Genomic DNA, 18,269 nt, shown 5'->3' with positions numbered 1-18,269 from the left:
AGGAGGAGATGGCCCATGGGCAAGGCTCCAGCCTCTGCAGCCTCTGGGTGGTACGTGCTAACTCCAGTGTCTCTATTTTCTCATGAAAATACCTGTAAATGTAACTGTAATTGAAAGGTCACTGGTAGCAGAACTTTCTCAAGATACTTTCCCACTAAGAAATGGAACATCAGCTGGACGTGGTGGTTCACGCCTGTAATCCCAGCCTGTGAGAAGGCTGAGGCAGGAAGACCATTTGAGGCCAGGAGTCTAAGACAGCTTGGGCAACATATTAGAAACCAACTCTACACACACACACACAAATTAAAAATTAGCCAGGTGCAGTGGTGCACAGCTCTGGTCCTGGCTGCTCGGGAGGATGAGGTGGAAGGATCACTTGAGCCCAGGAGTTCGAGGCTGCAGCGAGCTATGACTGTGCCAGAGCACTCCAGCTTGGGTGACAGAGTAAGACCCCCATCTCCAAACCAACCAACCAACAAACAAACTGAACATTAAATGAATCTGTCAGGATTACCAACTAAATATAACAGCCCTAGGTAGATAACAGCAAAAGAAAAATTCTTTTCCACCCTCTGTTTCTGCCTCCCACTCTGCTGGTGAGTTGCAATTCTTATCTGGAACCTGATAGGATGTACAAAATAATTATAAATGAAAAGGTTATTCATAATTTTTAAATGAGTTAATTAGTAAACCCAGTCAGACTCACTCATTACAGTAATTAATAATTGATTATACTTGAAATTAAACACAATTTTTCATCAAAAATCTAATTAAATATCTGTGCTTTTGCCTGTTGATTAGATTGGTTGGTCTGCTGGAAAGGAGTCTTTGTTAGGGATATTTGTGCTCGGCTGACAATTAATTTGATTTTTAATAATTGATGGTTCCTTACAAGTTAGTCATCACAGCCTGTAATTATGGCCAAGCAACAAGATGCTCACGCCTTGTCTTCAGCAGCTGGAGGAGGCCAAGCAATAAGGCTGCTACCCTACCCCCTAGCTTGTGAAGCAAGGTTGGGAAGGTTCATACACCTGCAACGTGTTCACCTGGGTTAGCGTACACCAAGCTGATGAGCTTCTTTCTGAGGTGTGGCTTGTGCCTATTTTCTAGATGAGCAAATCAGAACTCAGGAAGATAAATGACTTTCCCAAGGGTGAGCAGCTGCTGTGTGATAGGGCAGGGCCTGGAATTCAGGGCTGTCATGCAGGGTCTAAGCTCTTCCCCAGCACCTTGCTGGCTCTCCAGGAAACAAAGGGAACGCCCCAGGCTTGGCCTCTCTGACTTGATCCTTGTGCAGGAGCCCTAGCGTCTAGTCCCAGTATCTCTACACAGATAAAATATTATCTGTGTAGAAATATCTGTGCTATTCTTGGCAAGGACACACTATCAGTGAACTGATCATCTCTGGCTTGAGACACAAATTCTTGAAAATTGATCTACCTCCTCCTCTCCACGTACATTGTCAGTGTTGTAGTTAAAGCCATCAGCTTTTCCTGAATGCAACAGTTTCCCAACAGGTATGCTTCTACTCTTTCCTTCCTCTACCCTTGCCGTTCTAAAATAAAAACCTGTGTCCTACCACTGTTTAAAACTGCTCAGTGGCTCCCCTTGCCCACCCGATAAGGTCCTCAACTTGTCCTCCAAGTTGATCTCCACAACCTGACGAAACACTTCTGGATTAGCTCCAACGGTGCACCCCACACTCCTCAAATGCTTCAAACAAAGAAAATGTCTTTGCCACCACAACATCCTCTTTCAAGTTTTTTGCAAGTTCTCTTGCTTTGAAATACCCTTTCTGTATGTCTACTTCTGGCTAATGCCTACTTTAAAATTCAGCTCAAATATCACCTTTCCCAGGAAGCCTTTCCTACTCCTTGTGGCTGGGGTTGGGTATTCCCACCGCCCCTGAGCTCTGTGTAAATCAATCACTGTTTCAGATTTGCCTGCTAACATAGCTATCTCTTCTTTTAAGTTATGAATACCTCAGGGGTAGAGACCGTATCTTTAACCCTAGCACTTAGCATAGAGACTGGCTTACAGCAGGCATTCCACGTGATTTGCTGAATGAAAACTAAAATTCACAAAACTAGATTTGAAGGCTGTCAATGTTGGAAGAAAAATTAAAGGTTACCCAGTAAAAACCCTCAGGCAGTGCTTGAATCTTATTCTAAGTGGTCCCTGAGCTCTATTTGTATCCTTCCTCTGACGGGGAGCTCACTACTTCCCACAGTTGCCCCTATCTTTAGATAGCTGAAGACTGATCATGAATTCTTATTAACTGGGAGAGAAAGAAGCCCATGAGATGGAAAACAGGAGATAATTTGATTAATCAGGTAAACATTTAGTCTTTCTCACTGAATTAGGTATATGATATAAACCTTAAGACTTTAACACAAAACAAATTGATGTCTATATGCAGCAAACTACTTGCATTATGACTTACGACTGCCTGTCCAGAAGTCTACTCACTTCTGAAAAATAATAACGTCAAAAGCAAAAGCTGTGCCAGTGGTTAGTGGTGACATACTATTGGTGGTGTCAGAAGAAACCTTCCTGCCAAGTAATGGTATTGGAACCATACAACGCTCACCTGCAACCCACTCTATATCAATGGTGCACCTCATAGAGCCTGGGTAGGCCGTGACCTCTCCCAGTTCAGCTGTTTCATTTCTACAATGACTCATAGCAGGGATGGCAAATCTTTACATGTTATTAATAATCTCCATTTCTGTGATCCTAACAGACATCACTAATCAATCACAGATAGTCTCTTACATTGAGCCTAAATATAGCCCCAGTATCTTTCTCAACACAGCGTTCTAGGCAGCAGCAACCAAACAATCAGACAGAAGAGGAGATGACATATGCATGCCACCCTGGCCTTAGAGCCATGAAATTCTCTAAGCCAATACTCACAAGGGGAAAAGTGACCTGACATGCCAGAGGAGGCTTATTATAGCTTGAGATATTGAAGGAGATCTCCCTGTTTGCAGGACTGTCATCTTCCTGATTACTTTTTTTTTTTTTTGAGACGAGGTCTCACTCTGTCACCCAGGCTGGAGTGCAGTGGTGTGATCTTGGCTCACTGTAACCTCTGCCTCCCAGGTGCAAGGGATTCTCCTGCCTCAGTCTCCTGCGATTACTTATTTTTACAAAGTTCAAGAATCTTGAGTGGAACTGACCTTACATCTTATGCCACTCAAACCCCCATCCATGCTTGAACCCCTGCTCTATCTCTCAAACACGTGGTGGCCCATGTTGTATTAATCATTCTTAGCAACAGCTTTTACTACTTCTCAAGACAGCCGCTGTTCGGCCACAATGACTTTGCTTGTTACCAAGTTATTTTGCACAGTGGACAGCATTCCATCCTTTTTTGGCCTCTGCCAATTAGTTCTATTTCTATTTCCTGGGTTTGAGCTGAAAAAGTCCCCTTTGCTTGCAGAATTATCTTAGAATTCCTTAGCATGGGTTCGAGGCCTTCTCAAGCTGGCCCAACCTACCTTAACCCTTTGAATTATAGAATTAGAAGGTTGGAAAGGACCTCAAGGTTTAAGCCAACCTCTCTTCCAATGCATTTACTAAGAGGCTGATTTATACAGAGGCAGCACACCCTACAACATCCACAAATCTCTTTGGATTAAGATCTTTCCTGGGAAAAGACCAAAGCAAGGGATCAGAGGTAGGAAGCCAGGCCGTGTTAGAAATGCATCAGAAGACTGCCTGGTGGGAACCATCTGCTGTAGCAAGGCAGAAGTCAGGAGGCGCTCCTTATGTCTGTGCTCACACCCAGGGTCAGGTGAGCACTGTTCCATGCCTGTGCTCCCTCAGCCAGCGTCCTCAGCTCTCTGTGCTGGCTGGGACCTTCTGCTTCTGTCAGAATTTCCCTAGGTTCTTGACCATGGTTTAACTCTGGACCTTGAATCCCGTAATACCCTGCAATTGCCTTGCCAGACATCCACCTTCAGATATGCTTTCCTGCCTGTTTGCCTCCAACTCCAGGATGTTCCACCTCCTTCCTGCTTTTCACTGCAGCCATGCAGTCCCAACAGGATAGACTACCTGCTCAGCCTCTCCAACCTGTCATTTAGTTGTAGACTCAATCCATGACACTCATGCCATAGATTCCCTATCTCAAAGGTTAGTCTTACTGAGTGCTTATGCCTTAATACCAGGCACCCAACACACAAAAGGACAGATGCTTAGCTTCCTTCCTGGTATAAATGCAGAGGGACAGAGAGGAAGGAGCGAAGGGCCCCAAAGAGCTGACCCTGGCAGTGTCATGGGTGCAGACCATCCAGAGCTCCAGGGCTGCTTGGCTCACACTGTGTGCTTTGCCTGCCACGCTAGTAAGGAGACTTCAGTGCCCACATGTGTCTTGGTTGCTGCCCTCTGGGCCAAAGGGGAGCCAAGGGAAGCTGGGGTGAAGAGGTGCTTACCCACAAAGTATGCCAGCAAGATGACCAGTGTGGCTGAGATGACAATGGCGCTCAGGGCTGCGCACTTCCAGTTACAGTACTTGGAGGGCTTCTTGAGGTTAAAAGCTGGCCGGGCGAAGGTGCTGCGGGGCAGGGGTCGGGGCGGAGGGGAGTACACTGTGCTGGACGTCAGTGGGTACCCTGGTGATGTGGTGCAGAAGAGCGGGGAGGTGCCTCCAGGCTTGAAGAGGAAGTGCCTGCGGATGGAGAGCAAGAAGGCGTCAGGGGCTGCCCACAGACCAGGCACCCAGAAAACCCTGGAGGCCACAGTCGCCAGTAGAAGCATGCAGAGGAACCTGGATAGAGAGAGTCACCACAGAGACCTGGGAAAGGACAGGAACAAGGAGAGCCACAGACCAGACCACGAAACAGGGCACACGGAGACATCTTTCCATGGAACACGGATGGGACAGCCCTACCCATGGGAAAACCCACCCAAGGCAAGGCAGAAGGTGTTACCAACTTGACAGAAGGCTGGCACTGAGATCCTTTTCCTGGGAATGGACGGGGCTGGGATGCTGTTTCTTGGAAAATAAACTTCCTGTTCTGTAAAATTGTTACAGTAACTTGGAAAGTATCTAAAATCCTGTTCTGCCCCTGGAGATAATGAGACCTAAAATTGTTCTTCTCCCTCCAATGCTTCTGCTGCTTCAACTGAGGATTGGAATACCCTTCTTTTAAAAGGGGGTTTTATTGGTGTTGAAGCCAAGAAACCGCCACTAAGTTCTGCCATGGCCAGGAGTCCCCTAGTGGCTGTCACACAGCCAATGGCAGCAAATGCCTTCAAAGCACTCTGCCCGGAAGCCAGACGGCTGCTTCCTAAGCCCAAGGTGAAAGCTGTGCGGGGGACAGACAGGCAACTGCACCCTACAGCCTAGTCATGAGGGCAGCGGGGTATGGTCAAAGCGCATGGTTGTGGCCAAACTAGGTGTCAGGAGCTCCTCCACAGCCTGGCTTTAACCATGGCCATGGGAGGACTTGCACACAGCCTGGGAAATGGGGTGCATTGATTGCACTGCATCCCCCCAGAAGTCTTCGAGCAAACCCACACCTGTTGGAGTACGAGGTGCCTCAGGCCACAGAATGCATACTCAGGGCCAGAGTACATACAACACAGGGCCTGTGCTGCATTAAAAATGCTGTGTGAGATGGTTTTTGGGATGGCAAAGGCAGCCAATGAGGTGCTAAGAGCTGCATATTAACAAGACTGCTGTTAATATGCTGGAGGATAGGGTTTATTCCAAGGATAAACGGTTGCAAGTTGAACATGGACTTGGGAATGAGCATGCCACATGAATTACCTCCCCCAGGAGATCCCAGGGAAAGGTCTCAGGGTCTGCATGCAAGTGCAGGAACCACAAGGAGAGCACACACAGAGAGGAGAATGGGGATGTCACCTACCCGTCACCGTAAGCCCCATCATGGCGGGAGGCGCCGAGAATGTCCATCTCAATGAGGTTGTCCTGCAATGTCCCTAGGAATGGCTGCTTGCCTAGGTTTCTATGCACATGGAGACATGAATGAAGCAATGAGTCATGCATCGATGAAGGGGAGGAGTAGAGAAACACACGAAGTGGCTGTTTGGTGCAGCTGTGTGCGTGAGACCAGCGGGACACGGTTTCTGGGCAATGGGTCAGTGTGCAAGCCACATGTGCAAGGGGTCCACCTGGCGCACAGCATCCAGAAGGAACGTTGTCTATACAAACCCAGAGTCTGGCAGTTGTGTGCATCAAATCACAGTTCTCACTGAAGAGGACTGACATGTGTCTGAGACTGAGCTAGGTAGGCTACATCCAGCCTCTCAAACCTTCAAAATGGCTATGTGAGGAAGGCAGTCAATTCTCATTCTACAGGTGAGGAAACTGAGACTTGGAGAGATAATGGGGCTTGCCAAGGTCACCAGCTACCAAAGTTCAAAGCAGGAATTAGAGCGTGGGTTCCAAAGCCTGTGCTTTCTCTCTACTTAATACCGCCTACATCTACTTAAACAGTGGCTAGAGACACTCATTTGGCTAGCCCAAAGAAAAAAGAAAGTCAGCATTTTTGCTCATTGTCTTCTAAAGCCATGGTTCTCCAACTTTCTGGAGAGCTGAGTATTGCCGAGGCCCATCCCTAGAGATCCAGTCAGCAGGTTGGGTAGGGCCTGAGAATCTCTACTTCTCCCAAGCCCCCAGATTGATGCTGAGCAGAGGATCATGGCCCTTTAGCTGCGCAGGGACCCGGGTGATGACTGGCTAGCAAGGATGGAGCTCCACAGAAGACACAAGAGGATGCTCTTTGTTCCCCAAGTGCACTGAGGGCAGCACAGCATTTTGTGACTTTACCTACTTCTAGCCCAGAATGAAGACAGACATACTTGCCCTTTTCGGTCGCAGCCAGGTCTGCTGAGTGGTATGATTCACACTCGCGTAGGCTGGAGCCTGTCTCCTGATCTTTTCGGGACTGCTGTCACCTCACTGTCAGACTCTGCGGTGAAGCATTTCTAACAATCCAGTGGCAGCCTCAGCCTGTTGCACGCACCCAAGAAGGGACCGACTTCAGAAAGCTAACTTTGGACCAAGGAACTTCCCGCTGTCTTTGACCAGGTCTTAGAGCCAGTATTCCCAAATTTAAGACCCTTTGATGCTACTCTCTTGCTGTGCGACTTTTGGTATAACCCTTAACCTTTCTTTATCTTGCCTCCTTCAAAGGGATTACAATACTGAGCTACAAGGTTGTTACATGAATCAGCTGAGATAATGGTGGAAGAAGTATTAAGAGCTACACAAATACTGTAGGAGTACTAATGCTAAATATAATAGCTGCTACCTGCCCTATATCTACCACATGTTATTTATTATTCCAGAAACTCTGCAACTAGCTAATTTAAACCTTATTCTTCATGATAACCCTACAAAGCCTTTACTATCATCTCTATGTTGTAGACTGGCAAAGCAAAGCTTAGAGAAGCAACTTTTCTAAGGTCATATCATAAACAAGTAGAGAGCTGAGCTGGAGCCTGAGGTTATCCGACCCATAACTCAGGCCCTCTCCACTTTATAACCATGTCTCACTCTGCACCGCTTGTGGCTACTGCCCCTGGTCAGCCTTGAAGACCAAAGTGAGGAGGGGCTGTAAGTACCATCTGGAAATCCCCTACCACTAACATTCCTGGGGACAGTGAAAGCATACAGCAACACTATTTGCAGGTGGAGTGCTGAGTACAGCAGTGGTGGTGGAGACCTCCTCTTTGGATGAGTCATGAAGCACTGTCTGGGCCAGCAGCTTGGGTGGCAGGCTGTTCTGCTGGTATGCAAGTCCCTAAGGTCGTCCCCAGTGCCTGGGAGGAGCTTCAGGGGTGTGGGAGTCCCTCAGAGGGGCTCTATCTCCATCTCCAGACAGATAGTCCTGCTGATGGGAGGCCTGGTGGCCCAATGGGAGGGCACACAGGCCCTGAAGCCAGACAGATCTAGGTTCATGTCCCACAACCATCATTCACTGGCCCTGGGCAGGCAACCCAATCTCTCTAAGCATCCACAAAAGGGGATAAGTGTTCATTTTACAAAACCTAGAGTGTAATTTGGATCATATCACTTCTCTGCTCTCAACCCTCCAAAGGCTTCCTCAGCCTTTTAGAATAAACCAGAGTCCTTACTAGGGCCCACAAGCTCCTGTAAGAACTGGCCCCTAGTACCTCTCAAGCCTCATTTCTGTGCTACAAGTACACTGGCCTCCTTGCTGTTTCTTAAACAAGCTAAACCTTGGCTTTCATCTGCCTCCCTCAACTATCTCTCTGAATCAGAACCCTCCCGCAAATCTTCACAGAATATAACCTCCCTCCTCCCCTCCTCAACAATTATCTTCTTACCCTAACTATAATAGCTCCCAGCCCACTCTTCCCAATCACTTCCTGGCCCCCGTACTGATTTTTCATCACAGGATTACCCCCCCGACACACACACACCTAATATATATATATGCTTATCTGATTATTGTGCTTTTCCCTAATGCATTTTAAATTCCACAAGGCAGAAGTCTTATCTGTCTTGTTCACTGCTGTGTGCCCAGAGTCTAGAGGAATATCTGGTACATGGTAGTAGGCACTCAATAAATATGTTCTGAATACTGCTGAATTCGGGATACACAAAGGGAAGTGTGCCTGGCATATAGCAGGCACACGGTCAGTGCTTAATTGAAGATAGCAGCAGACGGTGTTTTATGATTGTTTCCTCCATCCCTGCATTTCAGGAGGGAATTATCCACTTTCTCTACAACACAAGCAGGCTCAAGGAAGAGCTCCTGTCACCCCTGAGGCTGGGGACCTGAGGCTGGCTGCATGGCATGCTCCCTGGAAGTCTGGCTTGAATCAAAAGTCTGGGACCCCGTTTTAAGACATAGAGTCAAATCCATACCTTAAAACCATTAGAAATAAACAAAGAAATACATCCAGAGAAAAAAGACATAAAGGATAAAGATCAAATGTTAACAGCAGGGATTTCCAAGTGACTGGAAAAACAGTGATTCTTATTTTAACTTTTAGAGTTTAAAAAGAAGCAGTTATTTTTAAAGAGAGAGACTGGACAATTATCTTCTAAAAGTACAGATCTGTTAGGACAGGGGAAGAGGTGATGCAATGGAATAAAGATTTCTAGAGTAAGAAGGTGCCCTGGACTCCTGAAAGAGCTTTCCACACTCATGCTAATGTCCACATTAATTATTTAGATCACTCGGGAATTTGGGGAGACAGGAGCACTTGCTGAAAATGCTGGCTCTTGGCCAGGTGCAGTGGCTCACACTCGTAATCCTGGCACTTTGGAAGGCTGAGGCAAGTGGATGGCTTGATCGCAGGAGTTCGAGATCAGCCTGGGCCACGTGGCAAAATCCCTTCTCTAGAAAAAAATGCAAAAACTAGCCAGGCGTGGTGGCATGTGCCTGTAGTACCAGCTACCGGGAAGGCTGAGGTGGGAGGATCACCTGAGCCCAGGGAGGTTGAGGCTGCCATGAACTGTGATTGTGCCTCTGCACTCCAGCCTGGGCCAATGAAACTGCCTTAAAAAAAAAAAAGAAAGAAAGAAAAAAAGGGAAGGATATTCTGGCTATTCAGATGCTGCTACTGCCTTTAAATAGTCTTGTTCTCTAATTTTAAAACTTAGATCTGGGTCAAATTATTTGGTGTCATTTGACTGATGAGGAAACTGAGGCCCAGAGAGACATGTGCCCTGCTCCCAAACCCATAGCAAGTCAGCGGCAGAGCTGAAACTAAAACTCAGCTGTCCTGACTCCCAGTTAAAGGATACCCTCCCAAATTTTCTATCCACCCACTCCCCAAGACTCTAGGTATCCAGTTCTTCTGAGAAACAAATGCCTACCTCTCTTGATGGGGACCCTAAGCTGCTGAGCCGACCTTGGGTCATAGTTCTGCATGATCTCCTGTTTACTGCTGCTGAGAGGTCAAGAATGGGCACCTGATTCACTTGACCCTCACATTGGTGGGTGCTATTACCTCATTTTACAGATACGGAAACTAAGGCTGAAAAAGGTTAGGTGCTCGGCATACAGCAAAAAGAAGGTGAAGATGGGATTTACAACCAGATCTCTCTGACCTCACAGCCCCAAGCTGCCTCTCAGGAAGGAGGTTCCTAAGTACTTGGAGAGGAACCTTTAGCTAAGGGGTGTGCTGTTCTTAAAGAGGTGACAAACTGGTCCTCTCTAAGCCTGTGGGGAGGCCTTGGACTAGCCCCTGAGCTGCCTACAGGACGGGCCTCCAGTCCCACGTGTCCGACTCAAGGTAGGATGAGCTCACCTCCCAAGGGCAGAACAAAGGGCTTTTGGGAAGGAAGTGGCCAGGAAGCTGCAGAGGCCAGTAGTTCCTCAGGAATGCCCTGTTCAACAGTTCACCTTCTCACAGTGAGCCCACTGTCCTGGGCTGCTTCCACCCACAAAGCCCTGGGACAGCCACAATTGCATCTGATTCTCACAACCACCTACTGCGGCAGGACAGGCAGGGATCACACCCCATATTCTGTAGCTGAGACCTCAAGGTGTGCAGGGACCTAGTGACTCAGCCAAGATCACACAGAGTTAGTGATGGGGCTGGCATTTGAACAAATGAATGGAAAAAAAAAATAAACCAGTTACCTGGTCTTCCAAGCCATGGTCATCCTTCTAAAAGGCCACCCTCTGATTTAAAAGATGTTGCTAGCTATTCACCCTCACATCTACCACCACAGCCTGCATGCCCACAGGGAAAAGTACAACCCCCTTTTCGTGCAGCCCAAACCCTCCATTGCTGATCTCCATTTACTCTCATCCTGAAGAGACTCCCTGTGCTCCTGCTTCAAACTACTTACTGTCTCTCCAAAAGGCCAAACTCACTCCTGCCTCTGTGCTTTTGCCCAGCCATCTCTCAGCTAAGAATTCCTTTCTCCCCTGCAGACTCCTACCAATGGATGCCTGGGGAAGCTACTTTGAACAATCAGGAGGACAGCACTGCATAGTGATTAGGTGTGTGGGCCCTGGAGCCAGCCAGCCTGGGGATGGACCGTGGTCCTGCCACTTACTAGCTGTGGGACCTGAGGCAAGTTACCTAACTTGTCTGTGCTTCAGGATTCTTTGTCTCTAAAATGGGGATGAGAATACGACTATCTATATATGCAGAAGAGTGAAGACAGCAGCCCTGACTGCTATCCTTTGCAAGGCCTGCTTATAACAGAGGCCCTGCGCTGGCATCTGGGAACTCAGGTTTCAGGAGCGTTGCCACCATTAACTAATGAGAGTGGCTGGCTCAGTGTGCCTCAACAATTATGATGAATAACTGCTTTCCTTTGGGGAGTCTGGAATCCAGGTACTTGCCAGGCAGGGGGTGCCAACATGAGCAGCCCCCAGCAAAAACCCTGGAACTGAGGCCTTAATGAGCCTCCCTGACTGGCAACATTTCACACATTGTCACAACCTGTTATTGGGGGAATGAAGTGCGTCCTGTGTGACTCCATTGAGAGAGGACCCCAGAACCTTGTACCTGGTTTGCCCCAGATTCTACCCCAGGCGTCTTTTCCTTTTGCTGATCTTGCTTGGCAGCCTTTCACTGTGATAAATCAGGGCCATGAGTATGACACCTATGTTCAACTATGTGTTGAGTCTTGTGAGTCCCACTAGCAAATCATCAAACCTGGTGGGTTTGGGGACCCCCAATACCCACCTTATGGAACAGCTGTGAGGACCAAAGTTAACCTGTGTCAAGACCTTAGAATGGCACCTGGCTGTTCCAAGTAAGGGCTCTCTCTACTGCTGTTTCCAAGAGAGGGTATCGCGCCCTCTGCTCTGCTCAGAGGACTCTCTCTGTCACAACATCAGTCATGGTACCTGTCTTCATTCATTTACGGGGCTGTCTCCTTCAAGAGACCTCATGCTTCTTAATAACAGTTGGCTGTGTCTTCTGCATGTCTGTGACTGAATCACTGAATGACAAGGAAGACTGTACGTCCCAATTCTCTGCAACGCTGTGGGTGCCGTTCTGGGAACCACACCAGGGCTGGTCTAGAGACCACCACGGTGGCCCCTATCCCTGAGGGTGGGCAGGGTTGTTCCCCAAATTTAGTGTGAGCACAAAATGGGCCCCAGGCTTCCCTATCAGGCTTGAGGTGACAAGAGCTGGAGTCAATGTCTGGCAGCCTTCTGCCAGATGGGTTATTAATCAGACAGTCCCTGTGAAATCAATTAAGTGTCTGATGTTGCAGAGCACAAAATAAGTGGATCAGGGTTTGGGGGACCCTAAACATATGGCCCCCTCCAGAACGGATCACAGATGCACCTGTGGAAGCTTAAAGCAACATCTTATCCCAGCTCAAAGGGACCACAGGTAGGCTCAGGATCCTCACTGGGGGTCGCAGTTAACCTTGGAGATTGCCAGAGGTACAGCAGGTGCAGAGAAAGAAGCCCGATTACCAAAGCCCTCTCTCTTCTTCATCCTTCTGCTGGCCTTTCTTTTCCTGCCTTCATGAAATCTAAATCTAAATCCCTCCTGGTCACTCTACCAGCTGTTAGTTTTTGCTCAGCCATTAATTCTAGACTCTCAATATAGACTGAGTTTGACAATCAGGAAAGGACCCATGACTATTTCTCTGGCATCAAGAGGCTCCCACTCTGGCGAGGCTGGGCAAAAGCTGCTTAGGACAGCTATCTCAGCTAGGCCCTGCTCTCTTGGGCCTCTAGGCCTCTGCTCAGACTGTGCCCTCTCAGGCCCTCTTTTCCTCCCCTCGTCTGCCTGGGAGACTCGAGCTGTACAAGTCTACTAGGAAGGCTTTCTTTTTCCCTACTCAAGTCTCAGTTAAGTATATGTATTTATTCATTTAGTTCACCGGTGTTAATAATCATCACGCAGTTACCACATCGTGGCAAGCCTTGTGTTGTGTGCTGCGGATTTCAGGGCAATTAAAATGGAGCATATTCCCTGTGCTTTTCTCTGTCACAGCACTTATCCTATCACGAGAGTCAGTTCTCCTAAACATCTTACCTGGTAGGCACATAGTGGACCCTCAGTGAATATTTATTGAATAATAAAGTGCTACATAATAAGTAGTTGAGCATTTACTGTATGTGAAGACATATTCAGATGTTATCTTAATATGTTTATTACAACAGCCTTATGAGGTGGTGTGGTGGATTAAAGATGGTCACAAATTCTTGGACACTTCTTTCACTGAGAAGTGGGATCCGAGTCACGGCACCAAAAATAAAAAATTAAAAAAATTAAAAAAATAAAAAGAAGTGGGGTCTGTTTCTGCTCCTCTTGAAGCTGGTCAACTCGTGACTGATTTGACCAACAGAATACTGTGGAAGTGACATTATAGCATTTCCAGGCCAAGCCTTAAAAGCATCACTAGCTCCTGTCTCAGTGCCTTGGAGCCCTGAGCCACTGAATATGAATGAAGTACAATTACCCTGCTAGGAGGCCTATGTGGAGAGGCCCTGAGAGGGAGAGAATGCTGTAGTTTGGATGTTTGTTCCCCAAAGCTCATGTTAAAATTTGATACCCAGCTGAGCACGGTAACTCACGCCTGTAAAAGCAGCACTTTGGGAGGTTGAGGCAGGAGGATTGCTTGTGCCCAGGAATTCAAGGCCATCCTGGGCAACACAGTGAGACCTGATCTCTACAAAAAATAAACAAAATCAGCTGGGCATGGAAGTGGCACATGCCTGTAGTCCCAGCTACTTGGTAGGCTGAGGTGGGAAGATCACTTGAGCCTGGGAGGTTGAGGCTACAGTGTGTCAAGATCATGCCACAACACTCTGTCTCAAAAAGGAAAAAAAAATGATACCCAAAGTTGGAGATGGGGCCTATTGAGAGGTGTTTGGGTCATGAAGGTGGATCCCGCATGAGTAGATTAATGCCCACCTTGGGAGGAGATCAAGTTCTCATTCTTATTAGTTTGCTCCAGAGCTGGTTGTTAAAAAGAGCCTGGCACCTCCCCACCTCTCTCTCTCTGTTGCCATGTGATCTCTGCACACACCAGCTCCCCTTTGCTTTCTGCCATGAGTAGAAGCAGCCTGAGGTTCTCACCAGAAGCAGATGCTGGTGTCATGCTTCTTGTACAGTCTGCAGAACTGTAAGCCAAATAAATCCTTTTTCTTTATAAAATACCCAGCCTCAGACACTCCTTTATAGCAACACTAAATGGACTGAGACAGAAGGGTACTGCCAAGCCCAGCTTTCTAGCCATCCTTCCACAAGATGTCAATTATGTGAGTGAGGTCATCTTGGATCCTTCAAATGAGTCCAGTTGCCAGCTGCATACCACCAATGGACCCTTGTCAACATGATGGGGAGTGGACGGATAGCCCAGCTGTGCCCTTCCTGAACTCTTGATTCACACTGTGAAGTATTATCAACTGGATGTTTCCAAAGCCACTAAATTTTGGGGTCATTTGCTTGTTATCCACAATAGATAATCATAGCAGAAAGTGACTTTCATTTTCTCTATTTTAAAGATGAAATTTAAGGTCTCGGTCCATGGCTAGCGAGCACTAGGGTGAGGTTTCTGAGGATAGTGTTTGTCTGACCCTAAAACCTGTGCTTTGAGCTCACTATGGTGAATGGGCCATCAGTTGTGCCCTCAGAACATCAGGCCAAACTTACTTCTCCAAAGTAGAGAAGAGGTAGAACCTACTATTTCCTCTCAACTCTTCTGGCGCGTAAGAGCTCAAGAAACACTTTCTGAATGACATTTTTATTCACAGGGTTGATATGGGGAGAAGATGTATATGACAAACTGGGGAACAGCTTTTATAATGTGGTTTCTAAATGCCAGACACTATGCTGTGTGCTTCTTATATATCTCATTTACTTCCTCCCAACCTCTTTGAGTGGCATGAATTCTTATCCCAATTTATAGATGAGGGAGTCAAGGTTCAGGGATGTCAGGAAACTTGCCCAGCTAGCAAGGGTTAAAGCTAAGGTAGGCATGAAGTTCCCTTTGACTTTGAAGGCCATATTCCGTCTATCTTGCCAGGCAGGTCAGCTTGTGATTCTGTCTGGCAGACTTGACACTGATCCCTCCTAAACTGTACCTTGTTAGTTTTGTGCCCTCAACCAGTTAAAGGTCAGCATCAAGATCTAGAATTCTAATTGTGTATTCACTGTATTAAGCACCTCTTCCGGCTTTAGGTCATCCTTGGATGCACAGAACTCTGGGGTCACAGAGGAGGACTTCCTCAAACATTTCAACCGGGGTTTCAGGAATAAGTAGGACTTGGATAGACCACTAAGTGAGAAGGTGAGCAACTCTGGCGGAGCTGTGCAAGACTACGTGCAAAGGCACAGATGCACGAAAGGGCCTGGCATTTGGGATAATGTACACATACATGTACATACATATAGTGATTAAATATATATAATATCATAATATATCATACATAATGTTATATATGTGTATGAATGTACATAAAATGGTGTTATGTGAGTACACCTACATGTTAGTAATAGTTACCTCTTGGTGATAAATATAAATGATTTTCTTTCTTCTTGCTTATTTCATTGTCTAGCTGTTTTACAATGACCATTTCTTATTTGAGGAATAAGGTATAAATTTTTTCAAAAGCTGCATGTGTTTTCAGCAATGGATGTGGGAGGATAGAGCATCAGAAAGGCAGGTGAGTACTGGCTGTTGAGGCAGGAGACGTGAGCTGGGACCACCTGTGCAACTCAAACTAACTATTAGGAAAACCTCCTCTCTTGTTTTCCGTGAAAAACCTGGAGACTCAGAGTAGGAAGTTCTAATTTGATCCTAAGAGGGAAAGGTGAACATTAAGCAGAGGGAGTGATGACTGTGGTCCGTGCAGAACATCAGAACCATCGATTACTGGCTGCCTTCTTCCAGTCCTGTTCGGTCTTTCAGTGAGCACACTGGAAATAATGGAGATCTGATTAAGCTACCCTGGGCGGGCTGCCACACAATTATCCTACTCTGTTACTGATGAGCACAAAGGAGGCACGCAGGGAAAAATCACACACTATTTTAAAGGATGTCAAGAGAAACAATACAAATTAAGAGACTGGAGGCGGGAGTGGGGAAGCTGATTGGGTCGCATCTCTGAGAATTTTGCTTTCGGGAAAACAATTCTACAGGAGTAAAATGGCACAAAAATGTTGATTTTCTCTTATTGGCCTCCACAAGCTTGATGTGCCATTACCATTACCATAGTTATGTGCTAGGCAGTCAGATGGCTACACTTTCCACATGCAGGTTAATTTTACTTCCTTAAATCTGGCGTGACCTTTGTTCTCTTCACAGATAAACAACAGGAGTTTTGGAAAATAAAACCTATGTTCCCCACTACTTTAGGAAATAGGGTAGAAGATAAAGCAGTTCCACTTCATCTACAGTTTAGAGAAAGGGAAAGGATAAGCACCCAAGGTCAACGGTGCTTATCTCAGAGTGGTAGGATTATGGGTAAATCTTAATTTTTGTCTTTATAGTTTTCTGCCTTTTCTCCAGTGAGTTTGTATGGTTTTTATAACCATTAAAAAAATTCCATTTTGGAAAAACAGCGTGTAAGCAGAGGGAAGGAGAACAGCTACAGAACTCAGGCGGACTTAAGTCCCTGAGCTGACAAAATCATTGCCCAAAATAGTTGGAAGAAGGAACAGGGTGGAGGGATTCCTGACCAGAGAAGGCGGCTGGGTGTAGGTGAAGCAGCACTGGACAGGGAGTCTGACCTTGAACCTCAGTTCAAGTCTTAGCTGTGCCTCAATCGCCTATGTGAAATGAGCTAGTGATGGACCCACTCTGATTCTCAGCTTCCAAATTCCCAAATGGGCATGATCATCCTAATACCCACTTCATAGAGGTATGAGCACTACATAAAGTCACACACAGGAAAACCTTTGTCACCCAAAGCTGACGTACACATGCTAGGGGTTACTGGGGCTTTGGGTATAAAGGTGAGCACAGCAGGGAAGGAGGAGAGGAGGGGAGACTGACAGCTGAGTGCCGACACAGGCCAGGCGGGCCTGACACTAGGCACAGGGTCGTAGAATCATGTAGTTAGGCAGAGGAGGGCCCGAGTCAAACCGGACTGAGAGCCTGTTGTCTGTCACACACCTGTGCACGTTAGCTCTCATCTGTTTTAATAATTCTGTCCCGCGAACATCATGGCCGTTGTGTAGACGAGGAAAGAGAGGCACGGGGTTTGGGGGGGTGTCTAGCCACTTGGCCAAGGTTACATCTTTGGTAAGCAGCAGGCTGGCACTGGACCTCAGGTCTCTTGGATTCCAAAGCCCATGCTGGGAGTCGGAGAACTACATCCCTTAAACCGTGCACCCGACCCCAGCTCCTCCGGCCAGCGTTATCTGGGGACACTGAACAGCCCCGCCAGCCAAAGGCCTCGGCCCGGGCCCGGCTGCCCGCCCTCCCCAGCCTCGCCCGCCCCGCCAGCCGCGCACCTGGTCTCCAGGGGGATGTTGCTGTTGAGCAGCCAGTTGTCCTGGGCGTGGGCGGGCTCCTGGGCGCCGCCCGCGGGGGGCTCTCCGGAGAGCGACTGGTCCGTGGGGGCCGGGCTAGGGTTGCTCCTCGGCGTGAAGTTGCCCCGGTTCAGGGAGTTAATGGAGGCCGCGTGGTGCTGGTTGGGGGTGTGGGCGTGCGAGAGCGGCGGCGGCGGCGTCCGGAGCCGCGGGTGGTTCTGCAGGCCGCCCGGGTGATCTAGGGCACAAACACGGCGGTCAGCGGCGGCAAGCTGGGCGCTGCCCCTCGGCCGCAAAAGCAGCCACGGGGGTCCGAGCAAGACCACAGAAGTGGGCACTGGCAGATTATCCATACTGATGCAGTCAATCAGGAATTATGTTTACTGCGCACCTACTATTCTAGGTGAAAGGGATACCTCATCCAACTGAAGAGACAAAAATCCCCGTCCCCGTGGAGCTTAAATTCTAGTCGAGGAGCGAAACAATAAGCAACATAAAAAAGACAAGTTGGCCCATGTCAGCCACTTCACATTGTTTCTTTCATGCTTTTAGGACGTGGTTTTTAAAGTGTGGCCAAGGACCGGCAGCTTCAACATCAACTGAGAATTTTGTTAGAGATGAAAGTTCCCAAGCCCTGCCCCAGATTGACTGAATCATGAACCCTGATGGGACCCAGGAATCTGATTTTACAAACCCTCCAAGTGACTCTGAAGTATACTAAAATTCTAGAACCACTGATTATATATGATGGTACACAGTAAGTCAAACAAACAAGGTTTTAAAAGTAAAACATACAGTTCACTGAGATGGTGATAAATTGAAGAGCACATACAGCCAGGAAGGGGACTGTGGCC

The 18,269-nt window shown here is 47.5% G+C and overlaps 1 protein-coding gene across 8 annotated transcripts in view; it reads right to left on the bottom strand.

Annotated features, from left to right (window-relative positions):
• TENM4 (teneurin transmembrane protein 4) overlaps nt 1-18,269 on the bottom strand; it is an 827,507-nt gene that overhangs the window by 229,782 nt on the left and 579,456 nt on the right. For 7 of the 8 annotated variants that reach the window (XM_017509841.2, XM_017509836.2, XM_017509838.2 and 4 more), the window contains 3 exons: nt 17,398-17,653; nt 5,880-5,978; nt 4,440-4,675 (listed from right to left, as the gene is read on the bottom strand). In XM_017509841.2, the coding sequence (XP_017365330.1) occupies nt 4,440-4,675; nt 5,880-5,978; nt 17,398-17,653 (591 nt within the window). The remainder of the gene's footprint in view (nt 1-4,439; nt 4,676-5,879; nt 5,979-17,397; nt 17,654-18,269) is intronic. The other variant, XM_017509843.2, reaches the window with a different exon arrangement.

Source organism: Cebus imitator, unplaced genomic scaffold, assembly GCF_001604975.1.
Source record: "Cebus imitator isolate Cc_AM_T3 unplaced genomic scaffold, Cebus_imitator-1.0 Scaffold424, whole genome shotgun sequence".
Lineage (NCBI taxonomy): Eukaryota > Metazoa > Chordata > Mammalia > Primates > Cebidae > Cebus > Cebus imitator.
Note: the sequence above shows the minus strand (reverse complement) of the source record. Positions and strands in the feature narration are given on the sequence as shown.